We start from the raw sequence: 23,216 nt of genomic DNA, 5'->3' as shown, positions 1-23,216 counted from the left end.
GGTGCGGTGTCTGGAAAAAAAAATCACCGCCTCCCAACTTCTTTATAATGGTACCCTTCTCCCATCATCGTCACACTGAGATGTTCGGCGAGGTTACGTGTACCCTGTCCGCCCTCCTATCGGCAAGGCAAGACTGGTTTAATCATTCTATTACCATCGCCCATGGGGTGACAGACTCCCTTTAAAGCTTTAGTAAAATCTTCACTTACCTTCAGCAATGTCAGGTTTCCTCCTTCTCTTAGGCGATATAACCTCAGAAACAGCCACTGTTTCCTTGGACACTTCGGTTTTCCTCGATCTTCCCTTGCGTGTCGATGCAACTTCAGAAACATCGTTTGCACTTTTAGCGTTTGCTTCCTGCACAGACAAAGTCACTTCAGGTTCTTTGGGCATGTCCGTCTTTCTAGCTCTTCCTCTGCGCGTGTGCGATGTTACCTCCTCTACAGCTGGACCAGACTCCCCTGAAGCATCGACAGTAGCCTTAGATCTAGTTCCTTTTTTCGGTGCAGTTGTCTTACCATCAGTAACTGAATTGGACTCTTTAGTAACGTCTGGCATTTTTCTCCTCCCTCTGCGCTTCTGAGAAGTGGCCTCAGTCACAGATGGAACAGAATCCTTTGGTGCCTCTGATGTGTCCTTAGATTTGCTTCTGCGGGTCGGCGAACTAACAAGCACCTCAGAAACTTGCGCAGAGGCTTTTTGCCTGCCTCTTCGTGACTGGGTGCTGGGCAACTGCTCTGATAATTCTGACACTTCAGCAGGGATTTCAGACCTACTTGCACGGGTTAGCAGCAATGCAGGAGCTGAAGACTCTTGGGGAAATTCTTCTGCAGCCTCCTTTTGTCTTCCCCTGCGTGTTTGTGATGTTGTTTTACCTTCAGAAACCAAAACAGGATGATCCTTGTCAGTAGCTGGGTCCTGGAAGATTCCAAGAAGGGTGCTGGGTTTTTTCTTATTTGCCAGGGAGCTCAATTTGGTCTCAACCGTGGGAATAGATTCCTCCAGTAATGTGCCTTTTTTGGGTCTTCCACGACGATTCGGGGAAGTGACTGCAGTAACATCCTTCAGTACTTCTGTACTGGTGCTTAGTCTTTCTTTCAGTGCTGGGGAAGTTAGAACTGATTCATTGGCGACTGCAGAGGGGCTTTGTTTTCCTCTACGTGCCCGTGATGTCAATTGGGTCTCAGCAGTGGTAACAGACTTGTCTGTTGCGCGGCTTTTAATGGGTCTTCCACGGCGCACTGGTGAAGCAACTGCAGGAACTGGAATAGATTTCTCAAGTGCTTTTGTTGTGGAGCTTTGTCTTCCTTTAGGTGCTGGAGAAGTTGAGAGACTAGATGCATTATTAACTGCAGAGCTGCTAGGTCTTCCTCTACGTGATGGGGATGCCAACTTGGTCTCAACAGAGGGAGCAGACTCCTCCGGGTCTGGGGCAGTGGTTTTCATAGCTCTTCCACGGCGAGATGGCGAAGTAACTTCAGGAACTTCCTCGAGCGCTTCTGTTGTGGAGCTTTGTCTTCCTTTAGGTGCTGGGGAAGTTGAGAGACTAGATCCATTAGTAACTACACAGCTGCTTGGTCTTCCTCTACGTGATGGGGATGCCAACTTGGTCTCGACAGAGGGAGCAGACTCCTCCGGGTCTGGGGCGGTGGTTTTTATAGCTCTTCCACGGCGAGATGGCGAAGTAACTTCAGGAACTTCCTCGAGCGCTTCTGTTGTGGTGCTTTGTCTTCCTCCTTTAGGTGCTGGGGAAGTTGTGAAACTAGATGCATTAGTAACTACAGAGCTGCTTGGTCTTCCTCTACGTGATGTGGATGCCAACTTGGTCTCAACAGAGGGAGCAGACTCCTCCGGGCCTCCTGGGGCGGTGGTTTTTATAGCTCTTCCACGGCGAGATGGCGAAGTAACTTCAGGAACTTCCTCGAGCACTTCTGTTGTGGAGCTGTGTCTTCCTTTAGGTGCTGGGGAAGTTGAGAGACTAGATGCATTAGTAACTACAGAGCTGCTTGGTCTTCCTCTACGTGATGGGGATGCCAACTTGGTCTCGACAGAGGGAGCAGACTCCTCCGGGTCTGGGGCGGTGGTTTTTATAGCTCTTCCACGGCGAGATGGCGAAGTAACTTCAGGAACTTCCTCGAGCGCTTCTGTTGTGGAGCTTTGTCTTCCTTTAGGTGCTGGGGAAGTTGTGAGACTAGATGCATTAGTAACTACAGAGCTGCTTGGTCTTCCTCTACGTGATGTGGATGTCAACTTGGTCTCGACAGAGGGAGCAGACTCCTCTGGGTCTGGGGCGGTGGTTTTTATAGCTCTTCCACGGCGAGATGGCGAAGTAACTTCAGGAACTTCATCGAGCGCTTCTGTTGTGGTGCTTTGTCTTCCTTTAGGTGCTGGGGAAGTTGTGAGACTAGATGCATTAGTAACTACAGAGCTGCTTGGTCTTCCTCTACGTGATGTGGATGCCAACTTGGTCTCGACAGAGGGAGCAGACTCCTCTGGGTCTGGGGCGGTGGTTTTTATAGCTCTTCCACGGCGAGATGGCGAAGTAACTTCAGGAACTTCATCGAGCGCTTCTGTTGTGGTGCTTTGTCTTCCTTTAGGTGCTGGGGAAGTTGAGAGACTAGATGCATTAGTAACTACAGAGCTGCTAGGTCTTCCTCTACGTGATGGGGATGCCAACTTAGTCTCGACAGAGGGAGCAGACTCCTCCGGGTCTGGGGCAGTGGTTTTTATAGCTCTTCCACGGCGAGATGGCGAAGTAACTTCAGGAACTTCATCGAGCGCTTCTGTTGTGGTGCTTTGTCTTCCTTTAGGTGCTGGGGAAGTTGAGAGACTAGATGCATTAGTAACTACAGAGCTGCTAGGTCTTCCTCTACGTGATGGGGATGCCAACTTAGTCTCGACAGAGGGAGCAGACTCCTCCGGGTCTGGGGCAGTGGTTTTTATAGCTCTTCCACGGCGAGATGGCGAAGTAACTTCAGGAACTTCCTCGAGCGCTTCTGTTGTGGCGCTTTGCCTTCCTTTAGGTGCTGGGGAAGTTGAGAGACTAGATGCATTTGTAACTACAGAGCTGCTTGGTCTTCCTCTACGTGATGGGGATGCCAACTTGGTCTCGACAGAGGGAGCAGACTCCTCCGGGCCTGGGGCGGTGGTTTTTATAGCTCTTCCACGGCGAGATGGCGAAGTAACTTCAGGAACTTCGAGAACTTCTGTTGTGGTGCTTTGTCTTCCTTTAGTTGCTGGAGAAGTTGAGGGATCATTGAAAAGGGTCGAGGAACTTTGTCTTCCTCTACGGCTTCCCAATCTTTCATGCTGAGTTGGCGAAGCCAGTTCTCTATCAGACACTGCAGGAGACTCCTTAAAAGCGTCAGACTTGGAGCTTGGTCTGCCACTGCGCCTTGGTGAAGTCGCTTCACTGACCACAGACTCCTTAGGAGCTTCTGATGTGGTGCTAGGTCTTCCTTCAAGTGCTGGAGAGGTCACCTTGCCATCAGCAATAGTAACAGATTCCTTGGATTCTTCTGCCATGGATTTAGGTTTTCCACGCTGAGCTGGCGAAGTTATTTCAGCAGCTTTACCAGTGGAGCTTCGTCTTCCCCTATGACTTGGGGAAGTCACTTCAATGACTGTTGGTATTATGGTTTCTAAATCAAATATTGCGAGAGACTCCATAGGAGCTTCAGCTTTAGAGCTCGGCCTTCCCCTGCGCCTTGAAGACGTCACCTCACTGACAGCGTCAGACACAGACTCTCTTGGAGTTTCTACCGTGGTGCTAGGTCTCACTTTACGTGCTGGAGAGATCACCTTGCCATCAGTAATGGGAACAAATTCCTTTGGTTCTTCTGCTATGGCTTTAGGTATAGGCCGTTGAGTTGGGGAAATCTTTTCTGCTTTAGAAGCAGATCCTGTAGGAGATTTAGCAGCAGAGCTTGGTCTTCCTCTACGTTTTGGCGAAGTAATTTCACCAGATTCTGCAAAATCCTTCGGCACGTCTGCAGCAACAACAAAAAAAAAAAATTGGTGTTAAAATACGTGATTTTAATTTGTCAGCTACTAACAAATCCCAAATTGTGCTGAATAAATAGTCTATTTACAAACTATCCTACAGAATAGGTCCACCAGCTTCCAGTTTTTTACGCTATCAAAAGTTGAGATGAAAGCAACCTCTACACTGTCCTCGCTTATCCAAGTAAAACAAGGTTGGATTCACACAACTTATATTTTGCTTGATTAAAGCAGTCATCCCCATAAAGTTTTTTTGCACGCTGAAACAATCGTCCATGATTGAACAGTCAATACTATGTAGGGTTTTAGAAAGTAGCTTCTATAACATACTACAAATATGCAACTGGAGTGAAGACAAGGTTTTTCGTTTTTTTATTATTTGTAACTGAAAGTCTCAGTACAGACTCACCTATGGAGGAAATAACTCGACTCGTGGAGGGTCTGCCTCTCGATGGTGTAGATTTAACAACTTGTTGGTTGGTAGGTGTAACAGACTCTTGCGTAATCTGTACATAGACCATGTCATGGGCAGCATGACCTGTGGTTACAAATTGAAAGCAATTTTTATATCTGGTTATGGAAATTTCCAATTTACCAATCCTAATCCTATTATAATACAGATTACACTGGTTAGGTCTTCTGTCAGACCACCAGATGAAATAGGGTTAAGCGCTGATATTCCAGGACAAGCAAGTGACCACTCACACGACCCACTGGTTACTATCAGACAACAAAAATAAAACTAAATGTGAGAAAATCCAAAAGGTAAAACAGAGTACGGTCATGTAAGTAATCAGATTGAGAGAAATATTTTCTCACATGTATTTATGACATTTCACCAATAAAGAAACACTAACTCTAGAAAAGCAGTATGCTCCTCCTGCATCCAAGACTACTACAGCAGTGGCAAGACTGACCCTGGTCTCCGCTGCCTTCCCTGAGCCGGGCAGACACATTCTGCTCCTCATCAACGAGGAGGTTTTGGCCTTACTGGAAGACACTGTGCGCCCAAAAAATTGTGCAAATCTCTGGCATAAACTAAGCCAATAGCAGGTGAAAATTTAATAGAGGTATTCCTATCTACTAAAACAATATGTAGTAAGTGTAATACTAATATTAGCAAATACCTCCAACTAGAAAAGTAGTATAGTTCTTCTGATTCACTGTGTTACTTAGCCCAAGTGCAGGCATTGCAGTAGCTTAGGTATAAATGGTTACAGTCACTAACAACTAACTTAACTATCACTACATGAATGGTCGTAAACCTGGATGTCTAAGCTACTGCACTGCCCTGCACACGGGGTAAGCGACATAGCGAATCAGGAGAACTATACTACATTTCTAATTGGAGGAATCTGCTAATCTAACTACAACTACTACATATTGGTTTAGGAAGTGATGGGAATACCCTTTTAAGTCCAGACAGTGTGAAAATAGGGCAGAAGTCAGACAGCAGGAACCACTATAATCAGACATTTTAAGACACAGACTGGTCTAGGTTTCCACTTACAATTACACAGCAATGACAAGTCTTCTCCAATGAACGCTTTCCAGACAGAAATGCACATTGGAAATACAAGGAATTGAAAGAATTTACTATACCTGATGGAGTGTCCACCTGAAGGCTTAAGCGTTTTGCAGGTCTGCCCCTCTTTGCAGCTAAAATATATATATAAAAAAAAAATATTAAATTGAGAAAAAAATAAAAATGACTGCACTTCATATTTCACTTATTGAAAATAAAGACCCTAAACCTGTCTACATAAATGAGCCATGCACAAAGACTAGGTGCATCGTTTTCTGAAGACCGGGCAGAACTGTCAGCACAAGTTAAGGTAGTAGATAATAATGGCTTGTTCAACATTTAAAAAAGGGGTATTCCCATCTCCACGATCCGGTCCCAATAGGTAGTAGGTGTAATATTAGCAAATAACCAATTAGAAGTGTAGTACAGTTCTCCTGATACACCAAGTCACTTACCCCATGTGCAGGGCACTGCAATAGCTTAGGTATCCATGGTTACGATCAGAAGCAACTAATTCACTATATGAGTGGCTGTAACCATGGATACCCAAGTTACTGCAATGCCCTGCGCATGGGGTAAGGGGTTTAGCTAATCAGGAGAACTATACTACACTTCTAATTGGAGGCATTTGCCATTATTACTACATCTATAAAATTTTGAAGATGGGGATATTTCTTTAAGCCAGCCATACATATTAGCAGGTTGTTGCCAGAATACTTCAGCAGACATTCCACGCTCGGCCGAATGAGCACTCCTCTTGTGTTCTCTGAGAAAGCTGCCAAATGACAAACTGGCCAGTAGCTTATCTTCAGGAGAACAATGTGATTTGCAGTCCGAAATCGGGGACTCGCAATCGACATCTCCCCCAACCAGTTGGCCAGAGCCCCGGTACACAGACTGTTGGCTGATCCTGTCTATATGTCGGCCAACAAGATAATGTGTATGGGGGGCCTTTAGTCTTTTTATTCTCTTATGCTCACTGATCTTAGGGGACATTGAACTTCTATTTCGCCAGATGATTATAAATACCATAACATAGTCATACTTACACTTTGCAGATCGGCTGCCACGATCCTTTGATAAAGCCTATTAAAATAAAAGAGGTTTGAGCTATTAGCATAAGACTGGAATATAAATCACATGAACAAAATGAATTTTGGACCAGAAGGCCCTGATCACATCAGCCGGAGCCTTACATTTGGCATACATGCCAAGATAAGGTCCCCAGCGCAAACATCTAATGTACCCCTAAGGAGCTACTGACCCCACGTGTGCTTCTGACTTTAGCATTGGAGTATATGAGCAGCCAATAACACTGTACAGTGTCATACATACTTTTGGTGTTTAAGTCTGATAGTAAACCATGTACAATATACCACTAGTCAAAGTTGAAAAAAAAAAATGGTTTTAATACCCAAGTTTATATAAGTGTATTACCTCTTCGCTGACAGAAGACTTTGGCGGAGTCTTTATCAAGTTCTTTATCCCAAATATTTCCTCTATTGGACGGGTACTTTCAGTTGACTGGACGCTCTCAGTTGGAGTACTCAGTAAGTGATTAAGGGCAATATCCTCGACTGGCTGTCCCCGTTCTTTAGGGGTTTTCATGATGCGCTTTATACCGATCATGTCCTCCAGGGGCTGACACCGCACCTTGGGGGTTCTCATTATGCGTTTTATCCCAACCATATCCTCCACCGGTAGGGATTTCTCCTTGGGGGTTCTCATTGTCTGCTTTACTCCGACCAGATCTTCCACTAGTTGTACTTTTTCTTTAGGTGTTCGAGTGATCCTCTTCACACCAGCAAAATCTTGCAAAGGCTCTGCCTTCTGTTTAGGAGTCTTCATGATTCTTTGAACACCAGTGAAATCTTCTACAGGAGCCGGCTTTTCCTTGGGCGTTTTCATGAGTCTGTCGATACCAAGCACTTCAAGTTTGGTGGATCTTCGAGAATAAGCCCGAGAGGATTCAGGTTCTGTTGGTGTTCTCAGCAGCTTCCTTAATGCGTGAGGGTCGGTGACCGGTGTCCCTTTTTGCTTTGGCGTTCTCATGATACGTTTGATGCCGGACAGACCCATAGATTTCCGGCTATTTTTCTGTGATTTTGACGTTCCCGCTGTAATCTCAACTGTGGCACTACCATCCTCATTACGCAATTCTGGGGAGGCAGGACTTTGAAGCAACCTAGACACAGCATCTCGACTGTACTGCTTACGCCGTGTGGTTTTAGGACTGTCTAATGGAGAAACCACCATTTCACCTGCAGACAAAGGTATAATTTTTTTTTTTTAAACACATGGTCAAGAAAACAAAAAATTCAGGCTGTGATCACACATGCAGTTTGAAGGGATAGGATATATGCAATAAGGACTACTACTACTTCATGCTGGATCCACTTCTACAACCAAATGTCATGTATGAATCCAGCCTAAAGATTATCTCCGCAGCACCACCTGACAGCAGCCAGGACTGTAGCAATGGTAAGATAAAATATCCAACTGCTATTTTGCCAAACTCAAGAATCAGGAACATTTTCAGAGGACTAGGCTTTTATATTACATGATATAATTTCATATTGAAGCTGCAGATTGAGTCACTACGTTTTTATTAACTGCAGCAATGGCAATCTGACCACCAACCTGATTCCTCTGGAGTCTGCATTGCTGACACCTCCACAAGCACTGAGCTAGGAGACTCCGTTTTCGACGTTTCCAGGCGATTACTTTTCCTTGGCTTGATATTTGGTGGGGTGCTAAATAATTCAGCCACACCTTAGAAATAAAAGATAAAAGCAAGACAAAAGTTACAGCAAAGATGAAATAACCAAAACAGGATTTTTGGGTTGCTTACCGTAAAATCTGTTTCTCGGAGCCTTCATTGGGGGACACAGAGACCTTGGGTGTATGCTGCTGCCACTAGGAGGCTGACACTATGCACAAAAAAAGGTTAGCTCCTCCTCCGCAGTGTACACCCCACCGACCGGCAGAGAATTCCTCAGTTAGTGAGAAAGCAGTAGGAGAAGTAACAGAATAGGTTGACAACATAAACAACTCAACCGTAACCATTCAACCAAAGTAAGAACAGGAGCTGTAAAACATGGGAGTGTGCTGTGTCCCCCAATGAAGGCTCCGAGAAACAGATTTTACGGTAAGCAACCCAAAAATCCTGTTTTCTCGTTCGCCTTATTGGGGGACACAAGAGACCTTGGGACGTCCTAAAGCAGTCCCTGGGGTGGGAAACAAACTTCCATCAGGCCAGCGGACTCACCACCGCGGCCTGCAGAATCCGTCTACCTAGGCTGGCGTCCGCCGAAGCGTAGGTGTGGACTCTGTAGAATTTCACAAACCTGTGAACCGATGACCATGTTGCAGCTTTGCAAAGCTGCAGTGCGGAAGCTCTGTGGCGCACCGCCCAGGAGGCACCCACTGCCCGAGTAGAGTGGGCCCTGATACCCGGAGGGGCTCCGCGACGCTTAACACGGCAGGCTTCCAGGATAGCCGATCTGATCCAGCGAGCAATGGTGGCCTTTGACGCCGGGTGACCTTTCCGCGCTCCATCAGGGATAATGAAAAGAGACTCTGTCTTTCGCAAGGAAGTCGTCCTAGACAGATAGACTCTTACCGCCCTAACCAGGTCCAGCTTGTTCAAGGACCGCTCTCGGGGATGAGTTGGATTCGGACAAAAGGACGGTAGCACGATATCCTCGTTGAGGTGAAACGAGGACACCACCTTCGGAAGGAACGAGGGCGGAGGCCGCAGAACTACCTTATCCTGGTGGAGAACCAGAAAGGGAGAGCGGCACGAAAGAGCTGCCAATTCCGACACGCGCCGGACGGAGGTGATGGCCACCAGAAAGGCTACCTTCCAAGAAAGGAGAGAAAGGGAAATATCCCTGAGGGGTTCAAAGGGCGGACCTTGCAGAACCTCAAGAACCAGATTAAGATCCCATGGATCCACGGGCGCCCGGTACGGCGGGACCGTGTGAGCCACGCCCTGAAGAAAAGTCTTAACCTGAGGACGGGAAGCCAACGTTTTCTGAAACAGAATGGACAGCGCCGAAACTTGACCCTTCAGGGAACTGAGGGCAAGCCCCGCATCCAATCCTGCCTGAAGAAACGCTAGGACTGAAGGGAGCGAAAAGGACATGGGCGCGACGTCATTGGTCTCACACCAAGTGAAATAGGCCTTCCAAGTACGGTAGTAATTTTGGAAGATGATGGCTTTCTGGCTCGGATCATGGTCTGAATTACGTGGTCGGAAAATCCTGCTCGTTTCAGAACCTCGGTTTCAACAGCCACGCCGTTAAATTGAGCGGCCGAGAATTGGGGTGGCAAATCGGACCCTGAGACAGCAGATATGTTCTGTCTGGAAGCTTCCAGGGGGCGTCCGCGAGAAGGTTGACAATTTCCGCGAACCAAGACCTTCTGGGCCAATTCGGGGCGATGAGAATGACCGGAAGTCCTTCTGCCTTGATCTTCTTCAACAGCTTGGGAAGAAGAGGCAGTGGAGGGAACAGGTAGGGAAGTTCGAACTGGGACCAAGGAACGGCCAGGGCGTCGGCGCCCACTGCCAGAGGGTCCCGAGACCTGGACACGAATTGTGAGACTTTCCTGTTGAGGCGAGACGCCATGAGGTCTACATCCGGGGTTCCCCACCGAAGGCAGAGCAGATGAAACACTTCCGGATGTAGGGACCATTCTCCCGCCGCGAGACCCTCACGGCTGAGAAAATCGGCGGCCCAGTTGTCTACGCCGGGAATGTGAACCGCGGAAATTGTCGGAACTGAAATCTCCGCCCAACAAAGAATCTTGGACACCTCCGCCAGGGCTGAGACACTCCGTGTTCCCCCTTGGCGGTTGACATATGCCACCGCTGTGGCGTTGTCTGTCTGAATCCGTACCGGCAGTCCCTTGAGGAGCCTTTCCCAGTGGACCAGAGCAAGATGGATCGCTCGAATCTCCAGAACGTTGATCGGCAGCGCTGATTCCCGATCCGACCATCGACCCTGAACAGTGTGGTTGCGGAACACAGCACCCCAACCGAGGAGACTGGCATCTGTGGTTACTATCTGCCAGTGAATGGGAAGGAAGGATCGACCCGATAGAATGAGAGGTGACGACAACCACCAGTTGAGAGACCGCTTGATCCGGTAAGAAAGATGGACAGGGCGATCCAGGGACCGAGGCGACCTGTTCCACTTCGACAGAATGGCCTGCTGGAGAGGTCTGGCGTGAAATTGTACAAAGGGAACTGCCTCTATCGCCGCCACCATCTTTCCCAGGACCCTCATGGCTGTACGGAGGGATGGGAATCGCGAGGTCTGCAGCGATCGTACTTCCTGCTGCAGAGAGAGAGAATCTTTTCTTGTGGGAGAAAGACCCTTGACCGACGAGTGTCGAACAGAAGACCTAGAAAGACCAGGCGTTGGGTAGGAACCAGACAGGACTTTTTCCTGTTGACGATCCACCCGAAATTGGAAAGTGTCCAGGACGATTGACAAACTTTGGTGAGCCTGTTGGAATGAGGGAGCCTTGATCAGAATATCGTCTAGGTACAGGAAAAGAACGAGGCCTCTGACTCTCAACAAAGCCATCAACGCAGCCATGATCTTCGTGAAGACTCTGGGAGCGGTGGCAAGACCGAAGGGCAGTGCGACAACCTGGTAGTGGTGCTGTCGAATCGCAAAGCGCAGGAACTTCTGATGTTCGGAGAAAATTGGAACATGTAAATAGGCATCTTGGATGTCTATTGAGCACATGAATTCCTGCTCCTCCATGGAGGCGATGACCGAGCGAAGCGACTCCATGCGAAAGTGGCGAAGGCGGACCCTCTTGTTGAGCAGCTTGAGATCCAAGATGGGTCGAACTGCGCCGTCTTTTTTCGGCACTACAAACAGGTTCGAGTAGAACCCCGTGAAGCGCTCCGATTCGGGAACGGGCACAATCACCCCGGAACTGAGGAGAGCGGCGATAGCCGTAGAGAACCCCGGAATCAAGGCTGGATCCTTTGGAGGCCGGGATTCGAAGAAACGATCCCGTGGGAGAGAGACGAACTCTATCTTGTATCCTGAGGATACGACCTCCCTGACCCAGGCGTCCTCCACGGCGGCCAGCCAAACGTCCCTGAAGGAAAGAAGTCGACCTCCCAATTGGAAAGGCCCCTCGCGTGCCTGATGATAGTCATGCTGAAGTCTGCCCTGGGATGAGTGGGGTCGCCAGGAAGGAGTGGGTCTGAAGGAAACTTTCTTTCTCTCCTGGCGAGCCTGCGGTCTCTGTTGGCTGGAGGAGTTGTCCGCCGTATTGAAACGGCGGAAAGTCCGAAAGGGTCGAAACTGACGCCTTAGTGGGGGTCTGCGAGGCTTGGACTGAGGGAGGAGTGAACTCGTGCCTCCGGTGGCGTCCTTAATAATCTGGTCCAATTGGGACCCAAAGAGGCACACCCCCTGAAAAGGCAGGTTAGTGAGGGACTTTTTAGAAGACAAGTCCGCTTGCCATGCCTTTAGCCAAATTGTATGTCGAATTGCAACAACGTTGCTTGACGCCTGAACTGCACAGGATGCAGCATCCAAGGAAGCAGAGAGAAGATAGTCCCCAGCATGGGAGATCTGATTGGCGAGATCGGCCAAATGCTCCGGTTGCGCCTTATCTAAGATGCCCTGCCGAAGGTCGTCTGCCCACGTGGCTATGGCCTTTGCTGCCCAGGATGAAGCAAAGATTGGACACACCGCCACTGAAGCCGCTTCAAAGGCAGACTTCGCCAGGGATTCTATAATCCTGTCATTAGAATCCTTTAGGGACGCCACGCCTGAAAGCGGGAGAACCATGTTATTGGATAGCCTGGACACGGGGCGGATCGACCGAGGGAGAGGCCGACCAGTTGTCCGTGAGCTCCTTAGCAAATGGGTAGAGTATGCCGAGACGTTTTCCTCTTTGAAAGCGTCTGGTCGGATCCTCTCTTTCCTTGGTAAAAATTTTCCCAAACTCGGAATGGAAAGGAAAAACCCTGGAGGGAGTTTCTGCCCGTCTGAACGAAACCTCCTGATCTGAGGATTTCGCAGGGGAGTCAGCAATATCGAAGGTATGATGGATCGCAGCAATGAGGTCCTGCACTGTGACCTTCATGTAGGCATCCTGGTCTGAATCCAGCTCTAAAATCCCCTCAGATGACCTGTCCGAAAGCGCTTCCCCTGACTCGGGAGAGGAGGCCCGAGAGGGAGGCTGGTGAGAAGGGCTATGCGGCGAGATGGGACTAGGAGAGGATTCCGCCTGGGAATCTTGCCTGGGTCTTTTGCGACTACCGCTGGCTGATTCAGATGGAACAATATGGGACCTGCTTGGCCCTGCTGAAGAGTCCAGGGGCAACTTATCAAGAACGGCCACCAGGGACTGAGACACCCTGGTGAGGTCTGCCACTGACTGAGATAGCGAGGAGGCCCAGCCAGGCATGGGGGGCTCACTCTCACCTGGGGCCGCAGATGGCTCCTGGACAGAGTCAGGCTGAATTGGATTGCTACAATCCAGGCAGAGGGGAGTGGACTGGCCTGAGGGAAGTTTGCGATTGCACGAAGGACATGCAAAGTACTTGACTAAAGTGCAGGGGGGGCGGTAGAGCGGGTACGATCAGACTTAGAGTTAGACATAGTGAAAAGCTGAGGTAATGCCGGAAGGTTGGGGGACAGAGGGCGGAGAAGGGTCAGTCTGCAGTGCAGAGCTACTCACGGTCCGGTGTCCCCAGAAGCGATGCTCTGCGACCTGTCAGTGGATGCAGGTCAGAGCGAAATCCGGCCGACAGACCTCCTGAAAAAGCCAGCTGGAGAAGATGCTATCCAGTGAGGAGCTGGTGCCCGGCTAACAGGCTGGGAAAATGGCGCCTTCCTGAGAAAAAGCGCGCGTTCAGGAGAGGAGGGAGGGCGGAGCACCACGCAGGGTTAACAATTCACTGCCCTCTAGCCAATAACAGGCTGGGCAGGTGAAGGACAGGCGGTGGGAGGGCCTGGGAAGAGCGGGAGAGAAGCCCGCTTAGAAAGGGACGGGGGGCGTGGCCGCGACGCAGCGGTAGGCCCGAACTGAAGCCGGGGCCTAAATTAGTTGCGGCGGCCGCCTGTCAGCAGGGGTTCAGCGCGGAGGTCCGAAAAAGTGGGACGCCGCAGTCGCAAGCCGCTCCCAATGGGAAAAAACCCTGTGCTCCCTGTCCCCAGAAAGGGGGGAGGAAAGGGGGGAGGGAAGGGGGGGATGCCCAGCAACATTGAGCTGCCTATAGCCTTGTGGCGACTGCGAGCGACCGCAGCGCCTACAACCGGGGTTCCCCTGTGACCATTGAAGAGGCGACCGTCGGGAATGGGCAGCCAGGTAAATAAATAAAAAAAATAAAAAATACTCACCCATCCACGATCCGTTACCTGTCTGAAGAAGTCTTGCGTCTCATCCAACCGACAGGCTCTGGTAGGCGAGTGGGAGGGAGACTGGCGACAAGGACCCCTGGAGTCGCTGGCACGTCTTGGTGTCGGCGTCCATCTGGCTAGTCCTGCCGCAGAGAACTGCAAGGATACGGGGTGGCAGTACACGCCGTACTTGCAGACTCCATGTGGGAGTACAGATGTGACTTTTCACTCTGTATCCCTCCGTAGAACCTGAAAAGGAACGACGCACGACGAGGTAGATATGGGTCTAATAAAAGACCCGTGTCCACCTCCTACTGACACTAAGCTAAACTGAGGAATTCTCTGCCGGTCGGTGGGGTGTACACTGCGGAGGAGGAACTAACCTTTTTTTGTGCATAGTGTCAGCCTCCTAGTGGCAGCAGCATACACCCAAGGTCTCTGTGTCCCCCAATAAGGCGAACGAGAAAAAAGACGACCAAAAAACCCCCATAAAACCTCGCTGAGCAATTTTTTTATTAAGTTGGGCAAATTTGCAATACCAATCACAACCAATGAGTAGATCCCTGCACCATAACCATTTTTATGCTGACAGAGGTACGCTTACCCATCTAAAACATTCTCCTTAGGCATGAATAAAACGCATATCTAGTGTGTGCGCCTTCAGTTATGGCCAATTTTATTGCTTCAGTGTTTTAGGTCTTTTACTCAGATGTTACTATGGTTACTGAAGCAGAATTGTAAGCATGTCAAAAGTTTTTACATAAACTTTATGTATTTATCAAAAGTTTAAGGCTATGTGCCCACGTAGCGTTTTTCAAGCATTTTTTTCCTGAGCAGAAACGCATGCCCTTGCCAGGGAAAACGCATGCAGTTTTTGACGCGATTGTCAAGCGTTATGACATGCGTTTTTGTAATTAGTGTATGTATGCGGAATCGCATGCGATTCTGCACAATTAATGAACATGCTGCGTTTTTTCCGCAGCGGAAAAAAAAACCGCACCATTAGCACAACATGTGCGGTTTCCATTCTATTACATTAGATGCTTTTCTTAAGCGTTTCCGCAGCAGAAACGCTTGTCTAAAAGCGCTGTGGAAACGCTTAACGTTGCGTGGACACACAGCCTAAAAGACTCAATATTTAGTGTTGACTTATTTCTCAAGACTTTTGCCTCTCGCCCTGGCAGCTGTGTATCTTCTGGGGCCAAATCCTGGCTAATGACAACCCGCTCTTACCTCATCAGTGCTTTAAGTTCATCACTATTTCTGTCTTTTTCTTTGTCCTCCAGCTTTTTAATGAGATTGCCATCTGAGAAGTATCATATCCTGGCTATTGACCCAAAATGTAAATTTTATTCACCAAGCCACCTATTTATCACTTTTGCCTTGTGACACTGTCAGTCATGCTGGATAAAGTGTTGCTCATTAACAAATTACTCCTGGATCACTGGGACAAGTCGCTCTATTAGGAGGTTTAGACCCCATTCTCTTACTCATGGCAGTGGCAATATTAATTTAAATTGTGAGTGCAACAACTTCACTGTTTGAAAAATGAAAATAGATCACAATTTGGATTAAGTACATGGCTAAGAATAAAATCCTATATAACACCAATTCTTGGTTTGATGTCCTTTTCTTGGCTTTATGGCCATGAATAAAGAACAGTTCTTAACATGCTTCAAGAGCAACTTCTCTCAATGATCCAGGAGCAATTTGGTGACAACCAAGTGGCTCGGTAAACAAAACTGACATTTTGGGCTTGTGGTCCAGGAAATCCCTATAGCGCAATCTCATTAAAGGGGTATGCTCAAGATGTCTCGAGCACGTCAGAGCAATGCAATCTCCTCACTTCTAGCAGGGTGCACTCTCCTATGAGTGACAACTCTGGTGAAAAGAACTAATACTTGTAGAACTTTAAAGCCCAGCATAAGTTCTGCTGTAACACATTTGGATATCTGTCCTTTGCTCTCTGTCTACACTTATCACTGTATTTACGCAGATAACAAGCACATGGCTCTAAAGGCCCCGTCTCACATAGCGAGATCGTTGAAACTTCACCGATTTTGCGACGCAACAGCGACCTCGTCAGCAATCTCGCTACATGTGACACATAGCGGTGACCGGGCCCCCGCTGCGATCTCACTGATCATGCTCAAATGTCCAGGGCCATTTTTTGATCGCTGGTGTCCCGCTGGCCATCATGCATTTTTGTGTTTGACGCCGACGAGCGACCTCGTTGGCAACTCAGGGACGCAGGCGGGAGTCGTCAGAATAGCTGCTGTGTGACAACAAGGTCCCAGCGACCGCCGAGGTCGTTATAGGGATCGCCGGATCGTTGCTGCGTCGTTGAGTAGATCTGTGACAGCTCAATAGCGACCATTTAGCGACGTACCAGCGATCCTAACCAGGTCGTATCGTTATCGGGATCGCTGGTGCGTCGTGTAGTGTAACGGTACCTTAACAGAGAAAGCCAAGAGCTATGATTAGGGGACATGTGAAAGCGGAAAGGCTGGCGATTTAAAACCATGTCTCCAAAATATATGAGAGGAGTAAGGGGGAGAGAGGTGAGCAGCTTAACTGCTTTAAAGGAATCAATGGACTGGAGAGAGCTGACTGATGCCAAGAGTTAACTCCTCACATGGAGTGTAACTACTGGGCCAGGCACTAGAGGCCGCTCCATGGAAACTAGCTGTACACAAGAAAATTGCTCATAGCAGGAGAATGATAGCAGATAGAGAAAAACAAGTTAACTGCTCTACCCTCTCCTACTGTATCCTCACCCATCCCTGTAGACTGTGAGCCCTCGCGGGCAGGGTCCTCTCCTTCTGTACTTGTGTGTCCCTTGTCTTAAACATGTTTATTATACTTGTCTATATTTCCCCTTTTCACATATAAAGCGCCTTGGAATAAATGGCGCTGTATAAATGCATAATAATAACTGCAAACTTATTTTCATGCTAACAAAACCAATGTAAGAACTTGAGAACACTCCTTAGCTACATTACACTCAATTCCATGTGAGGAGTTAATGCTTAATATCCCGGGCAGGTTTCATCAGTCCATTGATTTCTATATAGCAATTGGATGCTGATCTCCCTAACCTGATTACACAAGAATTGGTCCACCATCAGTCATGATTTGGCTCAGAAGAATATAACCATCTGCCAGGGTGAATTGCAGAAGTCTTGAAAAATTTGGGTCAACCCTGTAAATATGGAGTCTTTGCTCAAACTTCATGTATTTGTCGATGAAAGTTGAAACATATGAAACGTTGATAACGGTACTTCAGTAACCATAGAAACTTTTGACTAAAAGATCTAAAAACAATGAAGCAGCAAAAAGTGAAAAAGATGGATTTTTGGTTCTTACCGTAAAATCTCTTTCTTGGAGCCTTCATTGGGGGACACAGAATACCATGGGTGTATGCTGCTGCTGCTAGGAGGCTGACACTATGCAAAAACAAGAAAATTAGCTCCTCCCCGGCAGTATACACCCACCGACAGGCACCAAGCACCTCAGTTGGTGAAAAAGCAGTAGGAGAAGCAACGAGAAAAACTCGAACCATATGTACCAATCCAACAAGGGACTCTAAGACCCAACACGGTACAACTGAAACAGGGAGGGTGCTGTGTCCCCCAATGAAGGCTCCAAGAAAGAGATTTTACGGTAAGAACCAAAAATCCATCTTTCTTTATCGCCTTATTGGGGGACACAGAATACCATGGGACGTCCCAAAGCAGTCCCAAGGGTGGGAACAGCAAAAAGGAATGAAAGTAACCGAAAGGCTCAGGTCGGCCGGTGAGCCACCGCCGCCTGCAGAACCTTCCTACCAACCACAGCATCAGACGAAGCCTGGGTATGAACCCTGTAGAACCTCGTGAAGGTGTGCAAAGATGACCAGGTTGCAGCCTTGCAAATTTGCATGGCCGAGGCCTGGTGACAAGCAGCCCACGAAGCCGCCACAGCCCGGGTGGAATGAGCTCTTACTCCCGGAGGGGGCCGCTTTTCCTGAAGACGATACGCTTCCAGAATGGTAGAACGAATCCAGCGAGCGATTGTGGATTTGGAAGCCGGAAGGCCCTTCTGGCGACCTTCAGAAATGATCAGCAAGGAATCGGACAGACGAAAGGAAGAGGTCCTGGCAAGATAGACACGCAGGGCTCTAACTACGTCCAGTTTGTGGAGAGACTTCTCAAGAGGATGAGATGGAGCCGGACAAAAAGAAGGAAGGACGATATCCTCATTGATATGGAAAGCGGAAACCACCTTTGGAAGAAAAGAAGGAACGGGCCTGAGGACGGCTTTGTCCTGATGGAGAATGAGGTAAGGGGAACGGCATGACAAGGCCGCCAATTCAGAAACTCTTCTGATGGATGAAATGGCGATCAAAAAGGTGACCTTCCAAGAGAGAAGGGACAAAGGAATGTCCTGGAGAGGCTCGAACGGCGCCTTCTGGAGCGCGCTAAGGACGAGGTTGAGATCCCACGGGTCTATTGGCGAACGATGAGGAGGAGCCACGTGGGAAACCCCTTGTAGAAAGGTCTTGACCTGTGGTAGAGAAGCTAGCTCTCTTTGGAAGAGGATAGAGAGAGCAGAAACCTGGCCCTTGAGCGTACTGAGGGACAGACCCGCGTCTAACCCTGCCTGAAGAAACCCCAGGATAGACGGGATAGAAAAAGACATTGGGAAGACTCTTATCATCGCACCAACGGAAAAAAGCCTTCCAGTACCTATAGTAAATGCGGGAAGAGGCTGGTTTCCTGGCTCTGATCATAGTTTGAATAACCTGACTGGACAGACCAGATTCCTTCAGAATTGCGGTCTCAACGGCCATGCCGTCAAATTCAGAGACTGAGAATTCTCGTGGTAAAGGGGGCCTTGCGAGAGAAGGTCTGGACGGTCCGGAAGTCTCCAGGGAACGTCCGCGAGCATGTTGACCAGTTCCGCGTACCAAGGCCGTCTTGGCCAATCTGGAGCGACTAGAATCACTGGTACGCCTTCCGATTTTATCTTTTTGACCACCCGAGGGATCAATGCCAGAGGCGGGAACAGATACGGAAGTTGAAACTGGGACCACGGAGTCACCAGTGCGTCGCATGCGACGGCTAGAGGGTCCCTGGACCTGGCTACGAACTGCGGCACCTTGTGGTTCATCCGAGATGCCATGAGATCGACATCCGGGGTGCCCCAACGGTCGCATATCTGAGAGAAAACCGCGGGGTGCAGGGACCATTCGCCAGACGCTAGGCCCTGGCGACTCAGAAAGTCGGCTGCCCAATTTTCCACCCCTGGAATATGGACGGCGGAGATTGTCGGAACGTAACGTTCTGCCCAGCGTAGTAACTTGGCCACTTCTGACATTACTTGTTTGCTGCGCGTGCCCCCGATGGTTTATGTACGCCACGGCCGTGGCGTTGTCCGACTGAATACGGACCGGCTTGCCGGAGAGGAGGGGCTGCCAGTGAAGAAGGGCCAGGAAAATTGCCCTGATCTCCAAAAGATTGATTGGAAGGAGAGACTCCTGTGGCTTCCAGCGGCCTTGGGCCGCTTTCTGATGGAACACGGCTCCCCATCCTAGAAGGCTCGCATCGGTGGTGATGATTCGCCACTGAGGCGGAAGGAAGGACCTCCCTTGGAGAACTGACGCTGGCCGTAGCCACCAAGTGAGAGACTGCCTCACTCTGAGAGGAAGCCGAATAGGACGGTCCAAGGACCTCGTGGTCTTGTCCCAGGCTGAAAGCAGAAACAGCTGGAGGGGGCGAAGGTGAAACTGCGCAAAGGGCACTGCTTCCATGGAGGCCACCATCTTCCCCAGGACCTTCATGCAGAACCGAATGGGAATGGGAGCAGGCCTCTTGAGAGTTCTGATGCCCTTGGACAGAGTTGTAAATTTTTCCTTTGGAAGAAAAACACGGGCTAGCTCCGTGTCGAATTCCATACCCAGAAAGGTCAGACGCTGGGTGGGGATCAGAATGGACTTCTCCTTGTTGACCAGCCAACCTAGGCGGCTGAGAGTGTCCAGGGTTATCTGAAGGCTCGGGAGACAGTCCTGGCGAGACGAACCCTTGATCAAAAGATCGTCTAGATAAGGGATGATGAGGATCCCTCTGGAGCGAAGGATGGCCATGACGGTCGCCATCACCTTCATGAAAACCCGGGGCGCTGAGGCTAGGCCGAAAGGGAGAGCTGTGAACTGAAAGTGGTCTCCCTGAAACGCAAATCGAAGATACTTCTGATGTTGCACACATATTGGAATGTGCAGATAGGCATCCCGAATGTCCACCGAGCAGAGAAATTCCCCGGGCTCCATGGAAGCAATCACCGACCGAAGAGACTCCATCCTGAAATGAAGAATCTTCACGTGGCGATTGAGCAATTTGAGGTCCAGAATAGGACGAAGAGAGCCGTCTTTCTTCGGGACTACAAAGAGATTGGAGTAGAACCCGGAAAACCGTTCGTCTGAGGGAACGGGAACAATGACTCCAGCGGAAAGAAGGGAGGAAATGGCCTGCAGAAAACCCGGAACCTGGGCCCGCTGTCGCGGAGGCCAAGACCGGAAAAACCGTCTGTTCGGGAGTGAAGCAAATTCGATTTTGTAACCGGATGCGACGAGTTCTCTGACCCAAGCGGACAGCAAAGCATCCGCGAAAAAGGAAAGTCTGCCGCCCACCCTGTAAGAAATTCCAGGTGGGGGTGACCCGTCACTTAGATGAAAATCTGCCGGAATTGGCTCCTGCAGATCTGGAATATTGTCCTCTAGATCTCCAGCGAGGAGTGGGTTTGTAGGAAGGTTTCCTCTGATCCCGCTCCCTGGTGGCAGGCGGCCGATCCTGTTGAGTGGCTCTCTCCGTGGCAGAGAAGGGACGAAAGGGCCTGAATGGTCGAAACCCCCTTTTGTTGAAGGGACGTTTTGGTCGAGACTGGGGAAGCGAAGTACTTTTACCTCCAGTGGCATCGGAAATTATCTGATCCAGCTTTGCTCCAAAGAGCCTAGAGCCATGGAATAGCAGATTGGTAAGCGACTTTTTCGAAGTAGTGTCCGCATTCCATGACTTTAGCCAAAGGACTCGGCGTACAGCTACTATGTTGCTGTTAGCCCTTGCTACGCAGCCGGCCGCGTCCAAGGAGGCGGCCAAAAGGTATTTTCCCGCCTGGTTAATCTGATCTGCAAGATCTGCCAATTCGTCTCGAGGAGCTGACGCTAAGATGCCTCTGCGAAGAATTTTTGCCCAAGCGGAAATGACCTTCGCCACCCAGGCGGATGCGAAAATAGGGCAGAGAGAGGCGCCAGATGCCTCAAAGATAGACCTAGCCAGAGATTCAATCTGCCTGTCAGTAGGATCTTTGAGCGATGCCCCGTCTGGCAGAGAGAGCACCGTTTTAGAGGCTATCCGGGATACTGGAGGATCTACCTCTGGAGCCTTGGACCACTTTGAGAGCAGTTCTGCGTCAAAGGGGTACAGAACGTCCAAATACTTGCGGCCTGAGAAGCGTTGCTCAGGGCGCTCCCAGTGTTTGGATAAGGTAGTATCGAAATCGTTGTGATTGGGAAAGGTTCGGGACGGAGGTCTGGCTCGTCTAAGGAGAACCGAGCTTTCCTGAGCCGGAGCCTCATCCTGTTTAAGTTTTAGTGTTTGGAAGATAGCTGTAATAAGACTATCGACCATGTCCCGCGTTTTAGAAACGCTGTTCCCCTCTGAGCTAGCTTCCGAATGAGAATCATCGCCTGACTAAAGGCTGTCATCCGAGGAAGGAGAAGGAGGCCTGGGAGCGGAAGGGCCCTGCGAGCTCGAAGACGAAGTAGACAGAGCCCGCTTCCTAGAAGTCCTTCCCTGTCTGTCTCTCTGAAGGTCGCGGTCAGGTGCGGACGACTCACCCCGAGTGGTGGTCGGGGCAGAGGTGGCTGAGGATAGCTGAGGTAATCGTTCTAAGACCTGGACCAGCGACTGTGATACTTTTGTCAAGTCAGAAACAGACTGTGACATTGTAACGGCCCACTCCGGGGGGAGAGAGGAGGGAAGAGCGCCCTCCGCCCGGGACTCTGTGCGTTCCTGAGATGCTGACATAATGGAAGGACTGCAGGGGGGGCAGAATGGGGACGACTGACCCGATGCCCACTTCTTTTTACAGCGCGCACAGGCGTAATAGGTAGCGGTGGGCCTGAAGCAGAGATCCCCTGAAGGGTTGGGCATAAGTGAATGGCCGCAGAAATTAGGGAATAACTGCCGAGGAGAGCTAATCCCTGTCCCAGAGCCGAGCCTACCGAGATTCTGTGCGAGCAGCAGAAGAAACGCCGAAGTGTCCCCCAAGCAGCGCAGGAAGGTAGTGAAAACCCAGGAAATCCTTGTGCTGGAAGATGGGGGCGGAGCTTAGCGGCTGCGCTGTGATTGGCTAACGGCGACGGAGAGGGCATGGCAGAAAGGGGAGGCTGGCATCTCAAAGAGAAAGAAGCCCTGTGATGGGCTAGAAAAGGCGCGCTGAAAAGAGCGCGCTCAGGAAGGGAGGAGGGAGCAGAGAAATTCCCCTGGCTGAGGGGAAAGTGAAAGTAAAAGTGACGGCGCCGCAGCCCCATGCCTACACCGACATACCACGCTCAGGAAGCAATATGACAGCGGTCCCCTGCTTGCGACGCTGCTGCGGTGAGTGAAGGGATCCCCAGAGTCTCCCTGACTAGAAAAAGGGGAGGGAAGGGACGCAAACAGCTGTGTGAGCGCGCGGCAGGCAGAAAGGGCGGGAGATTCAAAAACTGTGGACATGTAATCCCAAGGTCCAACTTCTCCCATGCACTGAAGCCTATGCGGGGCCGGAGGGAACGTACAGGCACTTACCTGACGTCCCTGAAGAGGATGACCACAGGGGCCCACGGGGAAACGGCAGGCCGCTGGGGGGAAGGGAGTCCTCTGTACCCGCATCCTGCAGAAGACGGCTTGAACCACCTGCGATCGCCGTCTTGCTCTCAGCCCTGTCCCGAGAGAGGGGTGAGGAGGGGGATTCGGCAAGGACCAGCCACCTATCCACAACCCTTATCACCGGAAGGTGATAGGGAAAAGTCCTGCCTGCGGTACTGAGAGTTGCGATGTGGGTGACACCACACTGCTCGCTCAGCCGCATGATATAGGAAATCAGGGTGATAAGTATACCCTGTTTCCCAACGGAAAAAACCTAAAAGATAAAAGAAGAAAGGATTAAAAAGTTCAAACTAAACCCTGAAAGGAAAAATTGGATTAATAACTGCGGATCTGGGGAGATCCCGGTCCGCCTCCTACAGACACTAAGCACAAACTGAGGTGCTTGGTGCCTGTCGGTGGGTG

At 49.8% G+C, this 23,216-nt stretch overlaps 2 protein-coding genes across 3 annotated transcripts in view; both read right to left on the bottom strand.

The window, feature by feature from the left end:
- MKI67 (marker of proliferation Ki-67) overlaps positions 1 to 23,216 on the bottom strand; it is a 53,171-nt gene that overhangs the window by 4,980 nt on the left and 24,975 nt on the right. For both annotated transcript variants that reach the window (XM_073546347.1, XM_073546348.1), the window contains exons 12-17: positions 8,168 to 8,299; positions 6,965 to 7,788; positions 6,577 to 6,613; positions 5,605 to 5,661; positions 4,412 to 4,540; positions 210 to 3,989 (exon numbers count right to left, since the gene is read on the bottom strand). In XM_073546347.1, coding sequence (XP_073402448.1) covers positions 210 to 3,989; positions 4,412 to 4,540; positions 5,605 to 5,661; positions 6,577 to 6,613; positions 6,965 to 7,788; positions 8,168 to 8,299 — 4,959 coding nt within the window. The remainder of the gene's footprint in view (positions 1 to 209; positions 3,990 to 4,411; positions 4,541 to 5,604; positions 5,662 to 6,576; positions 6,614 to 6,964; positions 7,789 to 8,167; positions 8,300 to 23,216) is intronic.
- LOC141049699 (uncharacterized) lies at positions 19,960 to 22,907 on the bottom strand. Its single transcript, XM_073546349.1, has one exon. It carries the CDS (start codon positions 21,570 to 21,572, stop codon positions 20,607 to 20,609), a length of 966 nt encoding a protein of 321 aa, XP_073402450.1. The 5' UTR covers positions 21,573 to 22,907; the 3' UTR covers positions 19,960 to 20,606.

The sequence above is a fragment of the Dendrobates tinctorius genome, unplaced genomic scaffold (genome assembly GCF_039654945.1).
Source record: "Dendrobates tinctorius isolate UK_male_01 unplaced genomic scaffold, ASM3965494v1 ptg000147l, whole genome shotgun sequence".
In the NCBI taxonomy this organism is placed as follows: Eukaryota; Metazoa; Chordata; class Amphibia; order Anura; family Dendrobatidae; genus Dendrobates; species Dendrobates tinctorius.
This window is presented reverse-complemented; position numbering and strand designations above follow the sequence as displayed.